General features: G+C 41.3%; 1 protein-coding gene across 8 annotated transcripts in view; it reads left to right on the top strand.

Moving 5' to 3' along the window:
• adgrl3.1 (adhesion G protein-coupled receptor L3.1) overlaps positions 1-27217 on the top strand; it is a 713955-nt gene that overhangs the window by 579507 nt on the left and 107231 nt on the right. For 7 of the 8 annotated variants that reach the window (XM_068030477.1, XM_068030472.1, XM_068030474.1 and 4 more), the window contains 2 exons: positions 6869-7054; positions 22223-22261. In XM_068030477.1, coding sequence (XP_067886578.1) covers positions 6869-7054; positions 22223-22261 — 225 coding nt within the window. The remainder of the gene's footprint in view (positions 1-6868; positions 7055-22222; positions 22262-27217) is intronic. The other variant, XM_068030479.1, reaches the window with a different exon arrangement.

The raw sequence follows: 27217 nt of genomic DNA, 5'->3' as shown, positions 1-27217 counted from the left end.
ATGTGGTGCACATGGATTTTCAAAAGGCGTTTTGATTTAGTGCCATACAACAGACCTGTGAGCAAAGTTATAGCTCATGGAATAAAATGGACAGTAACAACATGGATATGGAATTGGCTGAGTGACAGGAAATAAAGAGTCGTGGTTATTGGATGTTTTTCGGGCTGGAGGAAGATTTGTAGAGATGTTCCCTGGGATCAGTGTTGGGACCCTTGCTTTTCCTGATATATATTAATGACCTCGACCTTGGTGTACAGGGCACAATTTCAAAGTTTGCAGAAGATACGGAACTTGGAAGCATTGTGAACTGTGAGGAGGATAGTGCAGAATTTCAAAAGGACATAAGCTAGTTGGTGGAAGGGGCAGACAGGTGGCAGATGAAGTTCAATGCAGAGAAATGTGAAGTGATTGATTTTGGTAAGAAGAACATGGAGAGACAATATAGAATAAACGGTACACTTCTAAAGTGGGTGCAGGAGTAGAGAGACCTGGGTATATATGTGCATAAGTCATTGAAGTTGGCAGGACAGGTTGAGAGCGTGGTTAATAAAGCATACAGTATCTTGCGCTTTATTAATAGGGGCATAGAGTACAACAGCAATCAAGTTATGTTGAACTTATATAAGACACTAATTCAGCCTCAGTTGGAGTATTGCATCCAGTTCTGGACGCTGCACTTCAGGAAAGACCCGAGGGCACTGGAGAGAGTACAGAAAAGATTCACGAGAATGGTTCCAGGGATGAGGAATTTCAGTTATGAAGATAGATTGGAAAAGTTAGGACTATTTTCCTTGGAGAAGAGGAGGCTGAGAGGTGATTTGACAGATATTCAAAAGCATGAGGAGTCTGGACAGAGGAGAGAAACTGTTCCCATTTGTGAAAGGATCAAGAATGAGAGGGCACAGATTTAAAGTAATTGGCAAGAAAAGCATAAGCGACATGAGGAAAAACTTTTCATGCAGCGAAGGGCTAAGGTCTGGAATGCACTGTCTGAGAATGTGAAGGACAGACAAAATGCAAAAGGCGGTGGAGTTGCATTGCTGGTTAAAGAGGAAATTAACGCAATAGTGAGGAAAGATATTAGCTCTGATGATATGGACTCTGGGTAGAGCTGAGAAACGCTAAGAGGCAAAAAACGTTAGTGGGGGTTGTATATAGACCTCCAAACTGTAGTGGTGATGTTGAGAATGGCATTAAACAGGAAATTAGAGACACATGCGATAAAGGAACATCTGTAATTATGGGTGACTTTAATCTGCACATAGATTGGGCAAATCAAATTAGCCACAATACTGTAGAGGAGGAATTCTTGGAGTGTATACGGGATGGTTTTCTGGACCAATACGTTGAGGAACCACTAGAGAACAGGCCATCCCAGACTGGGTATTGTGTAATGAGAGAGGAATAATTGACAGTCTAGTTGCGCGAGACCCCTTGGGGATGAGCGACCATAATATGATAGAATTCTTCATCAAGATGGAGAGTGACATAGTTGATTCTGAGACTAGGGTCCTGAATTAGTAAAGGAGACTACGAAGGTATGAGGCGCAAGTTGGCTATGATGGATTGGGAAACGTTACTTAAAGGGATGACAGTGGAAAGGCAATGGCAAACATTCAAAGAGCACATGGATGAACTACAACAATTGTTTATTCCTGTCTGGCGCAAAAGTAAAACGGGAAAGGTAGCCAAACCATGGCTTACAAGGGACATAGAGATAGCATTAGATCCAAGGAAGAGGCATATAAATTTGCCAGAAAAAACAACAGACCTGAGGATTGGGAGCAGTTTAGAATTCAGCAAAGGAGGACCAAGGGATTGATTAAGAAGGGGAAAATAGAGTACGAGAGCAAGCTTGCGGGGAACATAAAAACTGACTGTAAAAATTTCTATAGGTACATGAAGAGAAAAAGATTAAAAAGGTCCCTTGCAGTCAGAAACAGGAATTTATTATGGGGAACAAAGAAATGGCTGACCAACTACTACTTCGGTTCTGTCTTCACAAAGGAGGACACAGAATATCATACCAAACGTGTTGGGGAACACAGGGTTTAGTGAGAGAGAAGAACTGAAGGAAATCAGTATTGGTAGAGAAATGGTGTTGAGGAAATTGATGGGATTGAAGGCCGATAAATCCCCAGGGCCTGATGCATCCCATGGTACTTAAGGAAGTAGCCCTAGAAATAGTGGATGCATTGGTGGTCATCTTCCAAGATTCTATAGACTCTGGAACAGTTCCTACAGATTGGAGGGTAGTTAATGTAACCCCACTATTTAAAAAGTGAGGTGCAGAGAAAACAGGGAATTATAGATCAGTCAGCCTGACATCGGTAGTGGGGAAAATTCTGGAGTCCGTTATCAAAGATTTTATAGCAGAGGAATTGGAGAACAATGGTAGAATGAGACAGAGTCAGCATAGATTTACGAAAGGGAAATCATGCTTGACAAATCTACGAGAATTCTTTGTGGATGTAATTAGCAGAGTTGATGAGGGGGAGCCAGTGGATGTGGTTTATTTGGACTTGCAGAAGGCTTTCGATAAAGTCCCACATAAGAGATTAGCATGTAAAATTAAAGCGCATAGGATTGGTGGTAGTGTATTGCGATGGATAGAAAATTGGTTGGCAGACAGGAAACAAAGAGTAGGGATAAATGGGTCTTTTTCCAAATGGCGGGCAGTGACTAGTGGGGTACCGCAGGGATCGGTGCTTGGACCCCAGCTATTCACAATATACATTAATGATTTAGGTAAGGGAACTAAATGCAATATCTCCAAATTTGCATATGACACAAAACTGGATGGGAGGGTGAGTTGTGAGGAGGATGCAGAGAGGCTTCAGGGTGCTTTGGACAAGTTGAATGAGTGGGCAAATGCATGGCAGATGCAGTATAATGTGGATAAATGTGAGGTTATCCACTTTGGTAGCAAAAACAGGAAGGCAGATTATTATCTGAATGGCTATAAACTGAGAGAAGGGAATATGCAACGAGACCTGAGTGTTCTCGTACACCAGTCGCTGAAGGTAAGCATGCAGGTGTAACAGGCGGTAAAAAGGGCAAATGGTACATTGGCCTTCATAGCGAGAGGATTCGAGTACAGGAGCAGGGATGTCTTGCTGCAATTATATAGGGCCTTGGTGAGACTACACCTGGAATAGTGTGTGCAGTTTTGGTCTCCTTATCTGAGGAAGGATGTTCTTGCTATAGAGGGAGTGCAGCGAAGGTTTACCAGACTGATTCCTGGGATGGCGGGACTGACCTATGAGGAGAGATTGAGTCGGTTTGGATTATATTTGCTGGAGTTCAGAAGAGTGAGGGGGGAATCTCATAGAAATAGAACATAGAACAGTACAGCACAGGCCCCTCTTCCCACGATGTTGTGCCGAACCTTTAACCTACTCTCAGATCAAACTAACTACTTACCCTTCATTCTACTATCATCCATGTACCTATCCAAGATTCGCTTAAATGTCCCTAATGTATCTGCTTCTACCACCACCGCTGGCAGCGCATTCCACGCACCCACCACTCTCTGTGTGAAGAACCTACCTCTGACATCTCCCCGAAACCTTCCTCCAATCACCTTAAAATGATGCCCCCTGGTGATAGCCCTTTCCACCCTGGGAAAAAGTCTCTGGCTATCCACTCTATCTATGCCTCTCATCATCTTGTACCCCTCTATCAAGTCACCTCTCATCCTTCTTCGCTCCAATGAGAAAAGCCCCAGCTCCCTCAATCTTTCTTCGTAAGACATGCCCTCCAGTCCAGGCAGCATCCTGGTAAATCTCCTCTGCACCCTCTCTAAAGCTTCCACATCCTTCCTATAATGAGGCGACCAGAACTGAACACAATATTCCAAGTGTGGTCGAACCAGGGCCTTGTAGAGCTGCAGCATAACCTCGCGGCTCTTAAACTCAATCCCCCTGTTAATGAAAGCCAACGCCCCATACGCCTTCTTAACAACCCTATCAACTTGGGTGGCAACTTTGAGCGATCTATGGACATGGACCCCAAGATCCCTCTGTTCCTCCACACTACCAAGAATCCTGTCTTTAAGCCTGTATTCTGCATTCAAATTCGACCTTCTAAAATGAATCACTTCACACTTTTCCAGGTTGACCTCCATCTGCCACTTCTCAGCCCAGCTCTGCATCCTGTCAATGTCCCGTTGCAACCTACAACAGCCTTCCACACCATCCACAACTCCAGTAACCTTCGTGTCATCGGCAAACTTGCTAACCCAGCCTTCCACTTCCTCATCCAAGTCATTTATGAAAATCACAAAGAGCAGAGGTCCCAGAACAGATCCCTGCGGAACACCACTGGTCACCGAGCTCCATGCTGAATACTTTCCATCTACCGCCACCCTCTGTCTTCTATGGGCTAGCCAATTTTGTATCCAGACAGCCAACCTCCCCTGTATCCCATGCCTCCTCACTTTCTGAATCAGCCTACCATGGGGAACCCATGACAGGGTAGATGCAGGAAGGATGTTCCCGATGGTGGGGGAGTCCAGAACCAGGAGTCATAGTCTAAGGATATGGGGTAAACCATTCAGGACTGAGATGAGGAGAAATTTCTTCACCCAGAGAGTGCTGAGCCTGTGGAATTTGCTACCACAGAAAGCAGTTGAGGCCAAAACATTGTATGTTTTCAAGAAGGAGTTAGATACAGCTCTTGGGTTTAAAGGAATCAAAGGATATGGGGCAAAAGCGGGAACAGGCTACTGAATTGGATGATCAGCCATGATCATAATGAATGGCAGAGCAGGCTCGAAGGGCCGATTGGCCTACTCCTATTCCTATTTTCTATGTTTCTATGCTTCTGTGGAGGCAGGTTCAACTGAAGCGTTCAAAAGGGAATTAGACTGTTATCTGAAAATGAAGAATGTGCAGGGTTACGGGGAGAAGGCGGGCGAATGGCATTAAGTGAATTGCTCTTTGGAAAGCTGGTATGGGCATGATGGGCCAAATGGCGGCCTTCTGCACTATAACAATTCTGTGATTCTTCCATTGAGCCATGTCTGACACCTGAACCAAACAACCATTGCTGGCTTAAACTCACAAAGAATGCTCACAGAAGGAAAGGCTTGCTACTTTTGAGCTGCAGCTAACACCATATTGGAAGGATTCTGAACTCATGACTTCATGCTCGTACAGATTATAGTAAAGAGGGCCCAGAGAACTCAGTTGACATTGAACTGCACAGTAACTGCATGCTTTATTTCTGTAACCAATGAACCCCCAAAGACCTGAGCAGAGGAACCCCAGATGTAGATGCATCAGGGGACATTGTTTTACAACCCCTCTCAATGTTCTGCAACTGGTCGTTTGACTGCACTCCAAGCCAATACTGCTATTCCCTCAGTCAGTGGCTTGTTGAGGAATCGGGCTACCACACAAATTACACTGGTAAGTTCACAGTTAAAAAGGGGTAAATGTATTGAACATTTATAGTAGAGGCACTGAATCCTAATGCCATCATTTCTAATTCTATTGTCTGCCCTTTTAATGTACAATATAGAAAGTGCCAGTTGTCCAAAAATAAATAAAGTGCTTGTGCAGTTCTTAACAAAAACTGAATTGGTAAAATAACTAGTATTTTTTAAGGAGAAAATAATGGTAACTATACAAAGCTCCCTGAGTGAAATTGGGAAGGAGATACTCAGACACCCATCTTCCCACCTACAGTAACTGGTCCCTCTCCTCCAGCTCAAATGAAGCATCTGAAACTTTGTTTTTAGCACCTAATGTAACTGCTCTCTGGACACAGGTTGTGCGGAGGTGATCTCACCCATGGTTGAATTGCAAAGCCATGTCTAAGGAGCCAACTTTATTCATGCAATTTGGTTGATTTGAATGAAAGAATAATTTGTATCCCTGTGATAAACGCATTGATTTAATCATTTTCTAGTGGAATTGCATTCTATTTGCACATAGATGGAGTAATAGCTGTTCCTAATTGGATTGTTGCTATTCTGTTGTTAGTTGGTGCACAAATAGCTCTATGCAGAAATTCGGGCAAGTTTACAGAGGACTAAAACTCTTCCTGCCTCTGTTGCTGGTGGTCACTGCTGAATGAATGAATCAAGACTTTAATGTGGTTGACTCTTCTCTCCTATATGAATGACTTTTGAGGCATAAAACCTGCATGAGTTTCTCCTGGTTGGCCTTTTAACGAGCTTTAACAATTCTCACTAATTTAACACAGCTTGTAATGGTAAAGCTGAGCAAAAAAGTCCATTATGACTTTCTGCCAGTTCTTCCTGATTTATCCTTCCATTAAAATTAGCACTCGAATGAAAATATAGCCTTCATTGTCCTAGTTGCCATTCTTCAAAAGATACTTTTACAATAACCTAGAGTCCTATCCTGTACTGCCAGACAGAATTCTACTGCACTGATAAGAGTTTGGGTGTGAATTATGTAGTTGCCTGTACCAATAAAAAGTGATTTAAAAAAATATACTCCCTTGGCTAGTATTAGATTGTTGGATTACTTCTTTCCTATCACTAACAAAAAAAGAACTAATGTAGTTTCTCATTTAGTTACTGTGGGGAGTTTAGAGTGTATATGTGTCAATGTCTGTGTAGGTCTAGACTTTGTCTCATTGCTGAAAACCCTCATGCCCCAAATTCTGGTCACTTCCCCCACCTGGCAAAGAGTTACAGCATACATTTGAGGACCAGTGGAACTCAGCTATATAATGAGGATTACCACATGGAACTGACTAAGAAGTCTCTTAAAAAGCCTTAGTTCCATGATGGGGTGGTTTGTCTTATCCTATGGTAATTAGAGAATACTTTGAAGAATAAGGCCTACTTCACCGAAGACGATCTGTCTTTCAAATTTTTTTTTTTAAATCACAGGTTCGATCTGGTGAGACTGCTGCCAATATTGCTCGAGAACTTGCAGAGCAGACAAAAAGTCTGATTCATGCTGGTGATATTTTGTTCTCTGTAAAGCTCATGGAACAGTTAGTGGATTTGTTAAACATGCAACTCCGTAACCTTACTCCAGGTGGAAAAGACAGTGCAGCACGGAGCCTGAACAAGGTAGGAAATCTATACCTTTGCTTTATTCACCTCTCATCCCTTCCCTTTCTTTCTGTGGTTCATACTGAATTGGATGAGGCCAATGGTACAGTAGATGGAAAGCTGCAGCACAAGCCTTTGTTATTGGGAAGCATGGTCACTTCAATTTCCATAGTTTAATTGTCATTCAACAGGATAACTGACTGAAAAATCTTTCCAAAATGTGTTTGAACAAATCCTGCAGAATTAGCTGAGAGGCATTGTTTTCTGTATTTTGTGTTTTTCGGGTGGTTTCAAAATTCCGTGGGATTTTTGTTGAATGTTGTCCTTAGCTGCACTATGTTTTAGGGCACCATATTTCTGTGTTCTGCGCTACTTTTCGCAGGCTCTTGTATTTTAGACTAATTCTCAGATCCTTTTTAAACTTTGTTTTAATCCCCCAGTTAACATTCACCTAAAATCATTCCTCTTTATATGCAAACTGTTTCTAACTCCCATAAACCAACTAATTGCACTGCCCAATTGGAGGACTGTTATACAGCAGAAATGTATTTGAATTGGGATTTAATCTCTGATTTAGGATAGCTACTAGGGATTTAATTTCCTGTGACAGCTACTGCTTAATGCATTCATGTAAAATTCCTTTGTGCATCCTCTAAATGGGCTAACTATTGCATAAAAATAACACATTAAGGAACTTTGTGCAAATTTGTTAAGTAGTACAGTGTCAGAGGAAATTAAACTTCTGGGAGCTCAACTGTTTTGATTTTCTTTTTTCTTTAATCAGTTGGTATCAATGCATCACTTTTACAAAAGTACAACAAACATCAAAATGAGGCATCTGGGGCTCATCTTTGTGACGTTGGAAGCAACTTGTGAAGCAATGAGCTGACGGTAGGGTTTAGTGCAAAGAGCAGGAGGGCGATGTTGATATGCTGTTTCCCTGAGTCTCCACAGCTGAGGGCAGACCTCCTGTCATGACGGATTTGAGTACACATTTTAATTGTAGATTTATAAAATGTTGAGGTAAGGGAGCCACTTTAAGCAGTGTAAACATGATTATTGCCATACTTCCCATTGTCCCTGATCTAAAATAAAGAAGTGCCTCTGTAAAACCCGCTTTTTCTGTTCCGGGAATCTGGGGCATATAAATGGGTAGATAACTCGGTGGCTGAGGAGATAAGCATCAATTCTGCATAGAAAATAAACTCATCTACTCCAAACCTAAATTATATTCTCACCTGTGTGGTAACCATGCTTTTTACCTAGAAAGGCTCCAAATCATGATCTAGAATTTTATTCTCGGGGTGCTGCTATGTACAAAGATTTGTTATACTCACGTGGGATTGTCTGCACTCAATAACAGAGCATGTAGTAAAACAGTTCTGTGCGACGTTAGAGGGGAAACAAGGATACATTTCCAAGCATCTGGCTTGGAAGACCAGCTGACGTAATGACTACCTTCTGGATAATGTGCAGGTCTCCGCCCAGAAGCAGTGATCTTCTCCAGTAGAAAAACTTTTATCACAAAATGTCAAATGTATTCAAAATAAAACTTGCAGGGACTGAAATTCAACTATCTTGCTACTGTGTGGATTTAAAAGTTGTTTTGTGTTTCCTTGCAGCCTTTCATTAAACTCTTGGTGACCTGTTTAGTTATTTCTTTTTAAATAGTATGGTTACATTATGGCTGACTTGCAGCAGCGCATCAGATGTTTGCTCAAAATACCATTTGGCACGGTACAGTAACCTACATATCCAATTTACAGCACTGAATATCGATTTTCAGTGATCAGATGTTACAAATTGCCCTTAATGTCAGCATTTATGTTTATAAAATCTGAAGTGCCTATTAAAAACAAACTCCATTTCCGTACAATCAACAGCAAGCCAGTTTTATGCTTAATGATGTATACTTAAAAGCTTTAAAAATTATTTAATACCAAGAGGCAATAAAATTATTCAGCAGCAGTGGCTGTGGTTGGGTAAAAAAATCCGAGGCTGATGCATAATGAGCCAATTGATCAGCGAGAGTGTTTGTTTAAACAAAGGGGTCGATATTAACCCCCACCCGCCTGGCGGGAACAAGGTGGTCATTAAAATCAGTCATTTTGACTTAACGTCCCAATCCTGTAAACGTGCTGGCTGACGTTTTATCTTTCTAGGTAGTGAGGGGTAATATTGCAGAAAGTTTACCCTGCCCTTGGCGTCTCTACGCCAAGAGTCACATCCTCGATATCGCTGAGGAACAGTCCATGAGGAAGGAGGCTGTGCTTCAATACAGCCTCCTGCAGCAGGACGAGCTGCCTGCTGGGCCAGGTGACTGTCAAAGTCACCATAACCTTTTCACCTCGGTCGTCTTCCACTCGCATCTCCCAGTCTGCATACATCAAGGAGGTCACCAATGGCATATTTATCAGGGCAATTTATGACATTTCCCGCTGACACCAACACTCAGAATTATGGAACTCTGGGATTTGCAGCAGTGGCTGGCTTTTCTAGTATCCAGGGCATTATAGATTGCAGAGTTGTAACCATCAAGGCATCAGAAGATGAGAGAGAAACTGGAAAGGCTGTCATTCAGTTACTGTTTTGTCGGTCTTAGATCAGCACAGAAATATCATGGAAGTTCATGCTAGTTTCTCTGGCAGTAGTCACAATGCTTTTTTTTTTTGTCCTGTGCCACTCATCTATCCCCCGCTATTCAGCCTTTTCATGAATATAAAAGTATGGCTACATGGAGGTATGGTTTAGCCCTTGCACAAATGGCTGAAGACATCCCTCTGCAATCCCCACCACTCCTGAAAAGCTCAGGTGCAATCAGAGAATGATACCGCACAGCAACAGAACATTCAGTCCAAACTCTCAATCATGGGCTATTAAAGGCTCAGGTGCCTGGATAGGCCTGGGGCTCCCAACAATATGCCCTACACAAAGTCTGCTGCATCATTGTAGTGTGCAGAGTATCGCACAATATCTCAATTCCTAGAGGATTACAGGTGGAGGAGGCAGAGCAGCAGCAACCATGATCATCTGACAAGAAAGAATTGGTTGAAAACGAGGTAGAAGCAGAAGAAGGAGGGCAAGCATAGCACGCTGCAGCCAGAGATTAATTGATAGAACAACACTTCCGATCAGCTACCAAGTACTCCCCACTGAAGTTACACAAAGCTCTTCTGTATTAACAGTTCCTGTTGCCCCTTCACCATTCCTCTAATCCAGAAAATAATTCAACAAACTTTAAATGAGTGGCACACTGACAGTGCAGACACAGGAGCTGCTATGAAAAGACACTGCAGACCAAAGTTCCAAGTATGATAACAGTGATTAATACCAAACACAGTAATTATCTTGAATTCATCTCTCACCCAAGTGTCAACCCACATTCCCTTACTTGACAGAAGATTTACTAACTTCACTACTCACAGATCATAGACTCATCACGGCAGAGAAGGAGGCCATTAGGCCCATCATCCCTGACGACTCTTTGCAGATAATCCTTTCAATTCCTTTCTACTGCTTAATCCCTGTAGCTCTGTATGTTTATTATTCTCAAGTGACTGTCCAATTTCCTTTTGAAATCATTGATCTCTGCTTCCACCACCTTCATGGGCAGCGAGTTCCAGATCATTAACACTTGCTGCATAAAAAAAGTTCTTCCTCGCATCTCCCCTGTATCTCTTGCCCAAAACCTTAAATCTGTGTCCCCTTGTCCTTGTACCATCAGCTAATGGGAACTGCTTTTCTTTGTCTATCTTATCTAAACCTGTCATAATCACGTACACCTGTATCAGATCTCCCCTCAACTCTTTTGCTTCAGCTTTCTCCAACCTAACGTTATAGCTAAAATCCCTCATCTCAGGACCCATTCCGGTAAATCACCTCTACACCCCCTCAAGGAGCCTCACATCCTTCCTAAGTGTGGTGACCAAAACTGGATACAATACTCTATTGTGGCTTATGCTGAACCTTTATAAAGGTTCAGCATAACCTCTCTGCTTTTGTACTCATTGCATCTATGAAGCCCAAGATTCCATATGCTTTACTAACTACTCTCTCATTCTGTTCTGCCACCCTCAAAGATCTAGGCATATGAACCCCCAGGTCCCTCTGTGCCTGCACACTTCTTAGAACTGTGCCATTTAGTCTATATTGCCTCACCATATCCCTTCTGCTAAAATGCATCACCTCACATTTCTCTATTAAATTCCATCTGCCACTTGTCTGCCCATTCTGCTTGCCTATCTATGTCCTGTTGCAGTCGATTGATAGCATCCTCACTGTCTGCCACACCTGAAAGTTTGGTATCATCAGCAAATTTTGAAATTTTACCCTGTATTCCAATATCCAAGTTATTTAAAGTTTTTTTTATTGATATATATATATATATAAAATAACAATGGTCCTAGCACTGACCATTGGGGAACACTACCGACTAATCCTCCAGTCTGAAAAACAACCATTTACCTTGACTTGCTGTTAATTGTCCTTAAGCCATTTTTAAAAATCCAAGCTGACACTGAATGGTAGGCTTTCTTAAATCCATATAGATAACATCAACTACATCAACTTTCTCTGTTACTTAATCAAAAAACTCAATTTGATTTGTCAAACATGATCTACCTTTTACAAATCCATGTTGTTTTTTCTTAATTAACTTAACCCTCACCAAGTGCCTGAAACCTTTTTCCCTGATTATTGTTTCTAAAACCTTACCCACCACTGATGTTAAACTGACCGGCCTGTAACTACTAGGAGTGTCCTTGCACCCTTTCTTGCCACTCTCCAGTCCTCTGGCAACTCCCCCACATCTAGGAAAGATTTGAAGATTATGGCAAGCCTTCCACTATCTCCGCCTCAAATTCCCTTAGCAACCTGGGATGCAAGGCATTCGGACCAGGTGACTTATCCACTCTAAGCATAGCCAGCCTTTCCAGTAAATCTTGCTGATGAATTTTCACCCCGTACGTTACCTGTAATATCATCGTTTCTGCCAATATTTTGTCAGCATCCTGTTCCTTAGTAAACACCAATACAAAGTACTCATTAAGTATTTCAGCCTTACCTCTGAGCATATATGACCCTCTTTGTCCCTAATAGGACCCACCCCACCTCTTACAACCCAGTATAGTCAAAGTACATTCTCAAAAGGGGGAAAAGTAGGACAAACAAAGCTAGAGCTCCCTGGATGATGATTAAGAGTAGAGAATAAGATTAAGCAGAAAAAAGGTGTCCATAACAGATAGCAGGTTGATAATACTAGTGAGAACCAGGCTAAATATAGAAAGTTCAGAGGGGAAAAGCAAAGAGAAAGTATGAAGAGTCTAGGAACTAATATAAAAGGGAATCCAAAGTCTTACATAGGTGTATAAGTAGTAAAAGGGTGGTAAAAGGAGGAGTGGGGCCAATTAGGCACCAAAAAGAGGATTTAAACATGGATTTAGAGCACATGTCTGAGGTACTATTTGAGAACTTTGCATCCGTCTTTACCAAGGAAGAAGATGCTCCCAAAGGTTTATTGAAAGAGGAGGTTTTTGAGATACTGGATGGGCTAAAAATTGATAGAGGAGGTATTAGATAAGCTGGCTGTACTTAAAGTTGATAAGTCACCAAAACCAGATCATATGCATCCAAAGATACTGAGGGAAATAAGGATGGAAATTCCATTATCTTGCAATCCTCCTTAGATTCAGGGGTGGTGCCGGAGGACTGGAGAACTGCAAATGTTACACCCTTGTTCAAAATAGGGTGTTAAGATAAGCCCAGAAACTATAGGCCAGTCAGTTTAACCTCAGGGGTGGGAAAGTTTTTAGAAAAGATAATCTGGGAGAATATTAACACCACTTGGACAAATATGGATTAATTAAGGAAAGCAAGCACAGATTTATTAAGTGCAAATTGTGTTTAACTAACTTGATTGCATTTTTTGATGAGTTAACAGAGAGATTTGATGAGGATAATACAGTTGATGTGGTGTACATGGACTTCCAAAAGGTGTTTGATAAAGTGTCACATAGTAGGCTTTCCAGCAAAGTTGAAGCTTATGGAATAAAATAGACAGTAACAGCGCAGATACAAAGTCGGCTCAATGACAGGAAACCTCTTATTTTTAAACTGTGCCCCCTAGTTTTAGTCACTCCCAGAAGGGGAAAGAGCATTTCAACATTCACCCTGTCAAGTCCCCTCAGGATCTTATATGTTTCAATAAGATCACCTCTCATCCTCTAAACTCCAGTGAATACAGAAAACCTGTCCAACATTTCCTCATAAGATAAGCCTCTCATCCCAGGAATCAGTCGAGTGAAACTTCTCTGAACTGCTTCCAGTGCAATTATATCCTTTCTTAAGTAAGGAGACATAAAATCTACACAAAACTCTAGATGTGGTCTCACCAATGCCTTGTACAACTGCAGCAAAACATCTCCATTTTTATATTGCATTCCCCTTGCAACAAACGACAAATTGCATTTGCCTTCTTAATCACTTGCGGTACCTACATACTAACTTACTGTGTTTTGTGTACTCAGACACCCAGGTCCCTCTGCATCTCAGAGCTCTCCATTTAAATACTATGTTGCTTTTCTACTTCTTCCAGCCAAAGTGGACAAGTTCACACCTTCCCTCCATCTGCCAAATCTTTGCCCACTCACTTATCCTTTTGCAGCCTCATGTCCTCTTCACAACTTACTTTCCTACCTATCTTTGTGTCATGAGCAAATTTAGCAACCATTCATTCTGCCCCTTCATCCAAGTCATTGATGTAGGTAGTAGATAATTCAGGCCCCAGCACTGATCCCTGTGGCACTCCACCAGTTACAGCTTGCCAATCTGAAAATGACCCATTTATGCCTAGTCTCTGTTTCCTGTCAGCTAACTAATCCTTGCTAATATGTTAACCCCTATACCATGGGCTGTTATTTTGTTTAGTAACCTTTGATGTGGCACCTTGTCAAATGCCTTCTGGAAATCCAAGTACATCACATCCACAGGTTTCCCTTTACCCATGTTGCTTGTTACTTCCTCAAAGAACACTAATAAATTAGTCAAACACTATTTCCCTTTCACAAAACCATGTTGACTCTGCCTGATTGCATTGAGATTTTCTGAATGACCTGCAATAACTTCCTTAATAATAAATTCCAGCATTTTCCCTATAACAGATGTTAAGCTAACTGGCCTGTAGTTTCCTGCTTTCTGTCGTCTTTCTTGAATAGCGGAGTTACATTCGCTGTTTTCCAATCTGATGGGTCTTTTCCAGAATCTAGTTAATTTTGGAAAATTAAAACCAATGCATCCACTATCTCAGCAGCCCTTCTTTTAAGACCCTCGGATGAAGTCCATCAGGACCTGGGGACTTGTCAGCATTTAGTTCTAATAATTTTCTCAGTACGCTTTCCTGGTGGTGATGATTGTTTTAAGTTCCTCCCTCCCTTTCAACTCTTGATTCACAATTATTTCTGGGACGTTATTTGTATCCTTGACAATGAAGACAGATGCAAAAAATCTGTTTAAATCTACCGCCCTTTCCTTATTTTCCGTTATTAACTCCCCAGACTCTTTCTAGAGGACCAACACTCACTTCACTTACTCTTTTCCTTTTTAAATACCTGTAGAAACTCTAACTCTCTTTTATATTTCTAGATGGCTTTCTCTCGTACTCTAATTTCTCTCTTTTTTTTTAGTAATTCTTTGCTTTTTTTTATATTCTGTCCAATTTTCTGACCTGCTACTATGCTTTGCTGAATTGTATGCTTTTTCTTTCAATTTGATACTATCTTTAACTTCCTTCATTAGCCCTGGATGATGCATCCTTCCCGTAGAGTCTTTCTTTCTCACTGGAATGTATCTTTGCTGAGTGTTATGAAATCTCCTTAAATGTCTGCATCTCTACTGACCTATCCCTTTTCCTAGTTTCTCAGTTTACTTTAGCCAGCTCGGTCTTCAAACCCTCATAATTACCCTTATTTAAGTTTAAAGCACTCGTCTTAGATCCACTCTTCTCACCTTAAACTAAGTGCGAAATACTATGAGGTTATTAATTAATCCTGTCTTAGTACACATTACCAGATCTAGAGTATCCTGCTCTCTGGTTGGCTCTAGAATGTGCTGCTCTAAGAAACTTTGAAAACAGTCCATGAACTCATCTTCCAGCATACCTTTGCCAATCTGATTCATCTGATCTATCTGTAGATTAAAATCACCTATGATTTTCACTGTATCTTTCTCGCAAGTTCCCATTATTTCTTCCTGTGTACCCCATCCTACAGTGTGGTTACTGTTAGGGGGCCTATAAACTACTCCCATACGATTTCTTATCTCTACCCAGACTGATTCTACATCTTGATTTTTCGAAATAAGGTCACCTCTCTCTATTGTACTAATGTCATCCTTAATTATCAGAGCTCCCTGTCACATTTTTCTAGTTTTCTGTTCAGCTGAAATGTCATGTACCCTTGAATGTTCAGATCCAAGCCTTTGTCATCTTGCAGCCATGTCTCTCTAATGGCAATCAGCATACATATTTACTTCTATTTGAGCTATCAATTCATTTGTTTTGTTACGAATGCTACATGCATGCAAATGCAGAGCCTTTAGTTCTGTCTTTTTATTATTTACGCAACCTCTAGCCTTAGCTGCTCACGCATTCTTAATTTTGTACATTCTGTCCCTTCTTGCCATGCCCTGATTATTATTTCCCTCATTGCTACCTTGCTCTCTTGCCTTGTCCTCTCTCTTTAATTTATCATATCTACTCTCACTTGATCCCTTGCTCCCACTATTTAAAGCCCTCTCTACCACCCTAGTTATACAACTCACCAGACACTGGTTCTAGCACAGTTCAGGTGAAGACCGCCCCAACAGTACAGCTCCCACTTTCCCCAATACTGGTGCCAGTGCCCCATGAATCGGAACCCATTTCTCCTACACCAATCTTTGATCCACACATTTAACTCTCTAATCTTATTTACCCTACACCAATTTGCTTGTGGCTGAGGTAATAACCCAGAGAATATTACCTTTGAGATTCAGCTTTTTAGTTTAGCCCCTAGCTACTCATAAACGTGGCGAACACCAGTTGGCTTTGTGCACTTGTGTCTGAGGTCAGTGGTTTCAAGTCTTGAACTCATAGACACAAGGAAGGCCAACATTGGAATGGATATCTGGCTTCAGCCTCAGCATCAGCAAGGGCAAATCATGTCAGGTGATGGCAGAAAAGGCATGGGGGTGATAGGGCATATGGAGGAGCAGGAGAGGGTACTGGGGCAGGACATGGGGTGGAGTGATTGGGTGCATCGAGGATCAGGGGAGGGGTGCTGCCTAGTGCCTGACACAATAAATTAAGGTAAATTGGGCATTGTAAAAAAATTGCCCCTAGTGTAGGTAGGTGGTAGGAGAATTGGGGGAAGGTGGGGATGTGAGAGGGAAAATGGAATTAATGTAGGATTAGTATAAAATGGGTGGTTGATGGTCGGCGCAGACTTGGTGGGCCGAAGGGCCTGTTTCGGTGCTGTATCTCTCTGTGACTGTATGATAATGTGGTTATGAAGCTCAAAAAGAATTATGAGGGGGGTGGTGCTGGGGTGAAAACTGAAAATTAAGAAAAAGTAAATTCAAAAAACTTTGAAGGATTTTCTGTGGCCACGATCAACAGATAATTGCAAAGACTGCTGATCCTTGAGGCTTGCAACACAGATTTATAAACATTTGGCTTATGGTGCGCTGAGAGTGAGGTGCTTCCCACCTATGAAAGTCCGTCCCCGCCGCATGATTGCACGTGTCTCCCATGCCCATTGCCGCACCTTTGTGTGAAATATTGCGTGCGAAATCAGGGAAAAAGGGCCTAAGTAGAAATGATGACAACTTCAGTTAGAAACACCGCAGTATTCATAAAATCCCGGCTATAGAGTCATTAAGGCATAGAAGCAGGCCATTTGGCTCATTGGGTTTGTGCCAGCTCTCTGTAGAGCATTGCAATCAGCCCCATTTCCATCGCACCCCCCCCCCCCAATACCTGCAGCTCTGCAAGTTTATTTCCCTCAAGTGCTCATCCAATTTCCTATTTGATCTTCCTTTTTCCTTTTCATATTACCACATGGCTATTTGTGCTTGTAGCTCACCAATTTTATTCACCACACTTTGTGCATTTGCGTGCATGCATTCGAAACCTGTCATTGTATTCCTCGTAGTCCTTCTTAGTCTGCTCCTATCGAATATGGTACTACTTTCTTCTATGGTACTATCCAACACTCTCACTCCTTTATGCACCTTAATCCTCTTTTCAACTTCTATATTCTGGTGCCCACCCCTGCCAATTTAGTTTGAACCCTCCGTTAGTCCTGTTGAACTGCAACCTGTCTCTTTTGAATAGGTGCCTCTTGCCCCAGAACAGGTCCCAATGCTCCAAGAATCTGAAGCCCTTCCTCCTACACCATGCCTCAAACCATACAGTGATTCTCCCTATCTTCCTATTTCTACCCTCGATAGCGCGTGACACTAGGAGTAATCCAGAGATTACAACCATTCAGGTCCTACTCTTTAACTTCCTCCCTAGCTCCTGAAAGTCTGACTGTAGGACCTCAATGCGGGATTCATGTGATTGTTGCAGAAATGCCTGTCTGTCTCCCTAACTCTGGAATCTCCTATAATGCCTGCATTTCTACATTTAGCTGTTTCCCCCTGTGCAGTCCCTTGCCCATTGATGCCTTGATCTAGACTGCAATCCTTCAAGGTGCCATCGCTCCCAACAGTCTCCAATGCTGAGTACTGGTTTGAGAGTGGCACGCACCCTGAAGACTCCTGCACCTACTGTCTCTTTCTACTCTTCCAGATTGCCACCCATCTACTATCCTGAACTCTCCCTGCCTGTAGGGTGACCATCTTCTGAGCTTGAGCTGAAGTAACTGGAGACACTTCCTACACACATGGTCACCCAAGGCACATGAAGTGTCCTGAAGTTCCCACATGATGCAGGAATTGCAAGCAGGAGTTCTGAGCTGCCCATCCATGTCCTAAAAAAATCCCTCTTCCCTATTTTAGAATCTAGTTAGTACCTGGTTTAAACTATTAATTTTAATTAATACCCCTAGACCTGTTCTATGCTAATATTCTTATTATTTATTCACCGACTGCTATACTGAAGCTGATTGAAATTTTTAATTTCCTGGCTTTTGGTTTAAACAAGTGCTCAAGGGAAGCTTCAGACAAACTGGGAACTTGCTTCTGACTGATGGTTGCAGAAAATCTTCTTTCAGCAATCTCACAGAATAGTCTGCTAGAAGGAAATGAAACCCACAATCCTGGTTTAAATGGGTCTCTGGAAGATAGCTGCAAATAGCGAGCTTAAAATGGGTGGGCTTCCTCATCATAGCGCAATCAGTTGGAAAACTGGCCAGTTACAATTAAATGAAGTCCAGGAGTTAAAGTACACCGGCTTAAAATATGGCCCATTATGTGTGTTTGCCTTTGCCTCGTAACCTAAAATCTTTGTGCAATTAACAGCAGAGTTCCTGTTGTCAGTGAGATAGCAGGTTGGTTTGCCAATATGCTGGAACATAAAACAGCAAGATTTTTTAAAAATTTGTTTCGTGGGATGTGGGCATTGCTGGCAAGGCCAGCATTTGTTGCCCATCCCTCATTGCACTTGAGAAGATGATGTTGAGCTCCCTTCTTGAAGTGCTGCAGTCCATCTGATAATGTGCCTTTCCAGTTATGATTTTCCACAGAGAGTTTCTGATTTCCACTGGTTTGGCTGCATAGTGAGGCCTTTCCACAGTTGAAGAAGCAGAGTAGAATAATGAGGGTTACTTTCATTTATTCATCTGTACCTATAAGCACAGGTTACAGGGCATTGGTAGAGATCCAGAAAAAGGGAATGTGAATTCTTAAATATAAGGTTTCATACAAACTATTGAACATTCATTATAAAGTGATATATATAGGGTGGAAGTTTTCTCTATAATTATTAAGTGAGAGATAAGCAAGGCTTCTGCTTCATAGTTTTCATGGAAAAAAGGACTGAATCTGAGATTGCAACCCTAAAAACACTGGTTAAGAATCCCAAAAAATCCTGTTATCCCATCCACTAAAAATGGAATTTAATTTATTTGGTTAGTGTATTTGCTCTTGTAATGACACTTTGAGTGTTCGATTGCCTTATCAAAAGCTTGACTGCCTCAGTGATCGCTTGTTTTACTGCCTTATCAGTTGAACAAGAACAATAAACACGCCAGCAAACTGATTCATGGCCTGCTGTCTGGAGTAAGACTTGTCTAGATGGCATGATGTCACCCACTAGTCTCCAAGTCAAATTAAAATTGTATCCCTCCGATGACATGTGGATTTCTTCATAATCTTCTTGCATAGGGTGATTTATAACAGACTTGTTCCATCTCCTGCTACTGTAATTGCCAAGTCTATTTAACCTCCCAAAAATGGTTAATTGTGAGAAAAGGTTTAAATGGCTCATGTTTAAATGTAAACAAACTTGGAGTAAGCTGTGCAAAAGCTATATCGTCGTCGTATCAAAGTTGGCCTCATTGAGTTGAACCTTAACAAGATGATACTGCTATATACTACTGATAATATACTGCTATATACTACAAGTGCCAGGCAATGGCCATCTCCAACAAGAGAGAATCTAACCATCTCCCCTTGATATTCAATGGCATTACCATCGCTGAATCCCCCACTATCAACATCCTAGGGGCTACCATTGACCAGAAACTGAACTGGAGTAGCCATATAAATACCATGGTTAGGAATCCTGAGGCGAGTAACTCACCTCCTGACTCCCCAAAGCCTGTCCACCATCTACAAGGCACAAGTCAGGAGTGTGATGGAATACTCTCCACTTGCCTGGATGGGTGCAGCTCCAACAACACTCAAGAAGCTCGACACCATCCAGGACAAAGCAGCCCGCTTGATTGGCACCCCATCTACAAACATTCACTCCCTCCACCACCGATACACAGTGGCAGCAGTGTGTCCCATCTACAAGATGCACTGCAGCAATGCACCAAGACTCCTTAGACAGCACCTTCCAAACCCGCGACCTCTACCAACTAGAAGGACAAGGGCAGCAAATGCATGGGAACACCACCACCTGCAAGTTCCCCTCCAAGTCACACACCATCCTGACTTGGAACTATATCGCCGTTCCTTCACTTTTGCTGGGTCAAAATCCTGGAACTCCCTTTCGAACAGCACTGTGGGTGTATCTACCTCACATGGACTGCAGCGGTTCAAGAAGGCAGCTCACCACCACCTTCTCAAGGGCAATTAGGGATGGGCAATAAATGCTGGCCTGGCCAGCGATGCCCACATCCCATGAATGAATAAAAAAAAAGTCAATTTGAATCCATCTTATTAAACTAATTCCACTTCTTTTTTTGTGTCACCAGTGCCTTCTACACACTTTGAGTAATACACATTTTATAATGCCCTATGCTTCTGGCCACATGTGCACAATTTACCAATTAAGATGCACAATTTGATTTGCCTACCTCTGGGGAGCTTCCTGCATATATCAGTTTCTATTCCAAGTTCATACTGATCAATATGAAATAACAGAATTTGTAGTATGTATGGTACCATGGCAAACAGCGATCTAAATCATTGTGCAACAACCTCAGTAATTTCATGAGAAAAGTTACTGGTTTCCATTTGTGAATTAAAGCTCCTCAACAATGTGATATACAAAATATCACAAAGTGCAACGTCATTGGGTGGTTTGGATCATATTCCACTTCAGCGACAACTGCTGCAGATAAAAAGACAAAATTCTTATATTTTTTACTGAGTGTTTCAACCTAATGCATTAATTCTCATTTTGGCTGATGGATTAAAGTATGTTTGCAGCTATTTCTTGTTTTGAACCTTTTAGAACTCGAGACAAGCTTGAGTGCCCAATAGCTAAAATGGCCCAGTTATTTAAAAAAGAAAAATCTTGTTACAGCGTGCAATGGGCAATTTATACAAGATGCCTGATAATTTCAGAATGTACTGCAGAAGTATTAAGACTGAGAATTTTTGAGAGCTGTCTTCATGTTGCGTGAGTTTTGAATCTGGCTAATTTGATATTCATCCAGGTAATGTTGCAGGGGTATGCAAAATCATTGTGTTGTATTATACTATTAATGGACATTTTTGTTCAGGATGTCTCAGAAAAACTTTATTAATTTACTCAAGCATAGAAGGTTAATGATCAAGCTGTTAAAAATATTGAATTATTTGCATCGTTTGTGATGTTGGTATGAAAGAATTAGAAGGAAAATGCCAGCTTCTATTTCTGCAAAATGTTTGACATGTGGACCACACATAATGGTGCTAAAGATTAATTTTTCAACAATCCTACTGTACCACCAAATTTGGCATTGGCATGTTGAGCATTGATGATTCGGGATATTACATTTTAAAATGCTAAAATCTTGAAATTCAATTTACTGGTCCCACCTTTTAAATGTACGAATATCATTGGCATCTGATTAAATTTCCCTTAACTGGCCTTGAATGTTCACCATTTGATCTTGCTAATATGGCAACATAATGACACAAAGTAAACATGTTTTAAAAAAAATCTTGTTGCAATGGGCAATTTATACAAGATGCCTGATACTTTCAGAATTTGCGTCATAGTTCATCATTTCGAGTTAGGTGTTTTCAGAGTTTACACTTCGAGTAAATTCTTCAGTGCCATGTGTCTGACACTTTCTGCCTCTTTTTTAGTGGTAGGACAAAGATTCAATCAGTTAAATTCATGTAATTCATGAATACAAACTGGAACATCTCAGCACAGTTTGAATCATTTCTGTATAATGGGCTGTAGAAACTGCAATAGAACATCTAAGGGAACTCTCTAGTAGTAAGGAATTAAGTAGAGAAATTTAAATGGGGTAATCTGGTTTCTTCATGTGACTTAAATTTAGGACCAGAAAAGCAATCTAAGTACACAATACATGTCATTAACCTGAATGCTAAATGGGATAACAACGTGAAAAAAACAAAATGGAAAAGCTAACAGGCTGAGCTCTGTTTTTACAATTTACTCTTTAATGTTGATTGTTTCTTCCTGTTGTGCACTCAATAGGTGAAATTGCAGTGTTTTTATTCTTTTCCTATCATGTCCTCCTATTGTTCATTAACTTTCCAATATTCTGTGTTTCATTGATAATGCTGGCTCTGTGGATTCAGCTTCAGAAAAGAGAGCGCTCTTGCAGGGCCTACATTCAGGTAACTTAGCCACAGTTTTATTTTACTATGTCTTTTCACTATTTAAAAACTCTTTGTGCGATGGCATCTTTCCTGTGCTTTGTGTCTCCCTGAGGCTTACTGACTGCTTAAATAATCTGGCTTAATTTATTGCTCTGTAGGTTGGCTCATCGAATTAGACATAAGGTGTTTGTTTTCCCTTCTGCTAAGCAGGCCATTCTCTGCATGCTGGTGCCCTTGGTAATGGCTGCAGTCCTATAAAATGAAGTATTACAGCAGCGAAAAATAATTTGTGCTACTCACAACAGCCCATCTGTTGCTGCTTGCAGTTTCCTGTTGAGGTGGCCTGACATTACTATGCACCGTCTCATGAAGCATGGGTATTTTTATATGTGAAAATCAGTGCGAAAATCAAAAACATGAAATCGTTATGGTATAATACCTGTGGGGAAATTACCTTCCATCCTTTATTTGCAGACTAATTGTTTGTAATTGCTTTAATATTAGGAGGTCAATTGCACTGATAAGCACTCAGAGCGCTGCACAAATACTAGTGGTCATGGTTTCAGCTGTGCTGATTGCATAAAAGGTAGCATAAGATGATAGCGTGCAGCTCTTCGGCACAGTGATAGCCATTGCTGAACACAGCCAGCTAGCCAAGATCAGTTGATGGAAGGGAAGGTGATTCCATAGGGAAATGATTTGGCCCAGTTTCTGTAATGATCCCATTTGGAGGCTACGATTGGCCTCCGTGCCCCTGGGATAAGGAGGGCAACATTAAATCAAGAGCATGCTTGACCGCTGCCCATCGACCTCTGTCCTGCTAGAAAATGCATGTTGTGGACCTGAGGTGAGGGTGTCTTTTGAATTCAGCCGTAATGACATCCATAGCCATGGTCTAGGCTTACATACAAGAACAGCCACTTTGGCAAGGTACCAGAGGGTATCTTGCCGAGTGAACAGTATTCCAGTAGGCAGATGATAGGAGAGAAAGTTTGGGAGAAAAAATGGAAAAGAGGAGCACCCTGGCTTTGCACATTCTTCAGCATGCCCATACCATTAGAGTGCACCTGCAGGGAAGGCTGCATGCTGTGGGTGGGGAGTCTGCGTGGGGATGCAGGATTCTGCCGACATGATGTGTGACTTTAACTCCTTGCTTACTGCCTGTGGGTTTTCAATGTAGGTTTCAGGTGATCAGCACGCTCAAGGTTTGGAATACAGTATTCCACTCAGATTTGCAAAAACCCTTGTGTCTCTTCTTTTGAGCTAACCAGCAGTACCATTGTGCAGAATTACTCTTTGATAGGCTGTGCTTTGTCTGACCCTGTGCTGTCATTTTGTTATGTAACCTTTTTAGAAAATGTCACTTAACAACAGCTAAAACCTAGAATGGGAGGAATTGGAGGCAGTCTTCTGGTCAAACTGAAATTTGCTTGTAGCTTTTCCTCTGTACATTAAAATAACATTCTATACACAGGAAACTGTGTCACCAAACAACCTGTTGCTCAAAATAATGCCGAAATATCGGCTCTTGAACTGAACAAATTTTCTTTCTTTTTGAATGAAGTTGGATCCTTTTATATTACAGCTTCTCTTCCCTCAACACCCCCCAAAGAATCTAATTTGAATAACATCTAAACCCACTAAACCAAAGTATGGTGGAATTCCAATGGTTTTTAATTGGGGCCAATTAAAATGTAGTTGGTACCAGAACAAGTCATTGTGCTGACACATGCTTTACATCCATTTTGCACTGTGCCTCTGCTTTATCTGATGCGACTGAACCAAAATCATTTTAATGCCAAATGAAAGGCAAATTAATGAGGATGTTGTTTGCCTTGTTTGACCACTGAATTGGCTGTTTGTTGAGGAGTTCTGTGGTGCGTGACAAACAACTTTCTGAATCTTCTAATTAACTTTGCCTTTTTGACTTCTAATATCATCCTGTGAGGGCCCATTTGGCTTGACATCCTTTTTAAACTGATTGGAATAAATTGGCAAGCTGCATACCAGCGTGCTGGGTACTGAAATAACTGGAATGGCATCAAAGGATGAGGCAAACTAACAATAATTTGATTAATTATGGAAATAATAGTTTATTAAAGGCAAATGTAAAATAATTTTTCCAGATCTGTTCTTCAATTGTTGGTTGAGCCTGTTATATGTAATATTACATTGTACTAAATGTCAAGTGATTTGATTATCTCCCTGATTTTGGAATTGTAAAGGAAGAACTAAGGTGACCTCAAGATATAAAAGCCATGGTGCTGTTCCCTGAAGTTATTTGTGGATGCTGCTGGTTCATTTCAAATGTTCAAATCGATTGTAGAAATGTGTTTTAAGTAGTAATGAATGATAATAATTGTACCAGTTCAACTCATGGGGAATTAGAATCGCCAGGCCAGGTCTTTCAATTGGACTATTGTCTTCAGACTACCAGTATTGCCAGTTTATGTTGCTGTTTGAGCTACTATCTTGTTTTCCTTTTCCCTCCAGTCCTTTTTTAGTTTTTGGCTATCCCTGCTCTTACTCTCAAGTGGAAAAAGAGAAATCACTTTCCATAGCTGATGGCACTCAGTTTTTGTTTTCGACTGTTTCCTGACTGTCCTCCATTTGTTGATATAGTATTCAGCTAATCAGAATGTAACATTTTTAAACAATGATCAAAAAGATGATAATGTGCAAGAAGATGCTGTAATACATGCACATATATGTATGTGTGTATATATGTATGCACTTATGTGTGCAAGCCAGAAAATGGTTTAACCATCAGGCAGTGTTCAGCAGAGGCCTGAGGAAAGTGCCATTCTGAATACTGCTGGATAGACCATGGGGAAGTGCATACTTTAACACTAGTATTTACTTTTTAGGATTAAACAGTTTGTTCAGTGTTTGAAAATAAGGGGTCGCCCATTTAAGGCAGAGATGAGGAGAAATCTTTTCTCTGAGGGTTGAGTGTCTTTGGAACACTCTTCCTCAAGAGATGGTGGAAGCAGAATCTTGAAATATTTTAAGGCAGAGGTAGATAGATTCTTGATAAGCAAGGGGGTCAAAGGTTATTGGAGGTAGGCGAGAATGTGGAGTTGAGGTTACAAATCAGATCAGCCATGATCTTATTGAATGGCGGAGCAGGCTCAAGAAGGCCTACTCCTGCTCCTAATATGTTCTTTCATCAACACATGCAATTTCTATGATCTTGCTCAGCGTGAATTTGAGAATGTGCCAATGGCAGGAATATTATTCTGTTTAACCCATACTCTCTTAACATTACCTTTAACATTGTTCACAGAAACAAAAAATCTGTGTCTCAAATTAGTACAACTTTTTTTTTCTAATTTTGGTATCTGTATCGCCTTTTAATGTTTCTATCCCATTTTTGGAAGCCTCTTCACCCCTGTGTGTTTCCTTTTTTTCCTGTGTCTCTTACACATGTTACTTTACTGACACATACAACATCTATCGCATTGGTTTTTGAGAGAGAAGGTAGGTGTGACTGTCAATCTAGAAGGGCCTTGAGTTGGGAGTCGTAACCAAAAAGAAGCAAATTTGGGGTTTGAATATGGGAGAGAGTGGGGGTATCGAGTGCTTCATTTGCAGAGCAGTCAGAAATACGGTTGTAGATACTTGGGAGCTGGGAGCACTGATGGCGGCCAGCTGGAGTGTAGAAGTACTGCGTTACAAAGTTTGGAAGTGCTGGGTGGATTGTTGATGCACTGAGGAGGCAGCAGGGGTACTGAAGGTGTCGTGGAGACAGAAAGCATCATGAGAAGCTGGGGACTGAACACACTGAGGAAGTGTAAGAGTACTGAATGAGGAAGGGTAAATTTTGAGAGTACAGCAGGTGAACTAGAAGCAGCGAAGGCATACATATGAACTGGAAGCACTGAAAGGTCTAGTATTACTGATGATGGAGACTAGGTTCTGAGAGCACTAGGGAGGGAGCTAAAAGCACCCAAAGGGAAGATGGAAACTGGAAGACATGATCTGCTCTAGAAGAATGAAGGAGGAAGATGGGGGCTGGATGAAGACTCAGGATCTGGGTTTGAAAGCAGACCAGGGCACAGGCTCAATTTCCAGATACAGATACATGTTGGTCTTGAATAATGGCACTGCAGTGGACAAAGCCAGGACCTGGCATAATCATTGGATGGAAGGACAGTGGAAATGTTGTGGCAGAATCAACAGCAGTGGAATAAAAGAAAAATACTGCATTTCTTGTTTTTATATCAACAGCAGTGGAAACTGGCTAGTTTGGCTTGGCTGAGAATGGCAAGGCCAGAATGAGCTAAGCTTGTTGGAGAGAGCAAAGGGGATGGTTTGGTTGTAGAACTCCAGTACAGTCATTGGAAGGAGCATATATTTGGAGGAAGAACTTGCTGTGATTGACATAGAATACTTGGTAGAAATCAGTGCATATGCACAAGATACAGGCAACAAGTGTCCAACCCAAATGAATCTCTAGCCAAATGCTCTATATTAAGCTTTTGACTTCCAACATGGAAATAGGTGTTTCCAAAGAATTGTTTCTGAAGAAGTTACAGCATGACATTTTGAATTATTCAATTATTATGGGGAATTTTTGTTGTAAATGTCAGTTGCATGGGAAAATTTCAGACAGGCGAAACATTTCAAAACAGCAACTGAAGCCCAATTAAGGCTTTTGGAGTGAGGTGATTCATAGCTGCTTTGTTGCTATTTGGGATGGGGTGAGGTGGAATTGAGCAATTTTCCCATTTTCTTCTGCTTTCCCATTTCTTGCTGGCCATTGATATTTTGATTACTTTACATTTAGTCAATCTGATATCTGAGTTGATTTAGGGTGATCACTAATTTTTGCCCTACAGAGGTGTGGCACTTTCAAGTGTGATATCTTTGATAGTGTGGTGTGATGGATGTGCACAAGGCAGTAAATGTGAATGTAGATCGCAAATCTTCCTGGCAGCGGTCAAGATAAAGCACAGCATTCACTATTCACTC

The sequence above is a fragment of the Heterodontus francisci genome, chromosome 4 (assembly GCF_036365525.1).
Source record: "Heterodontus francisci isolate sHetFra1 chromosome 4, sHetFra1.hap1, whole genome shotgun sequence".
In the NCBI taxonomy this organism is placed as follows: Eukaryota; Metazoa; Chordata; class Chondrichthyes; order Heterodontiformes; family Heterodontidae; genus Heterodontus; species Heterodontus francisci.
The sequence above is the reverse complement of the archived record's forward strand: the minus strand, read 5'-3'. Positions and strand labels throughout refer to the sequence as shown.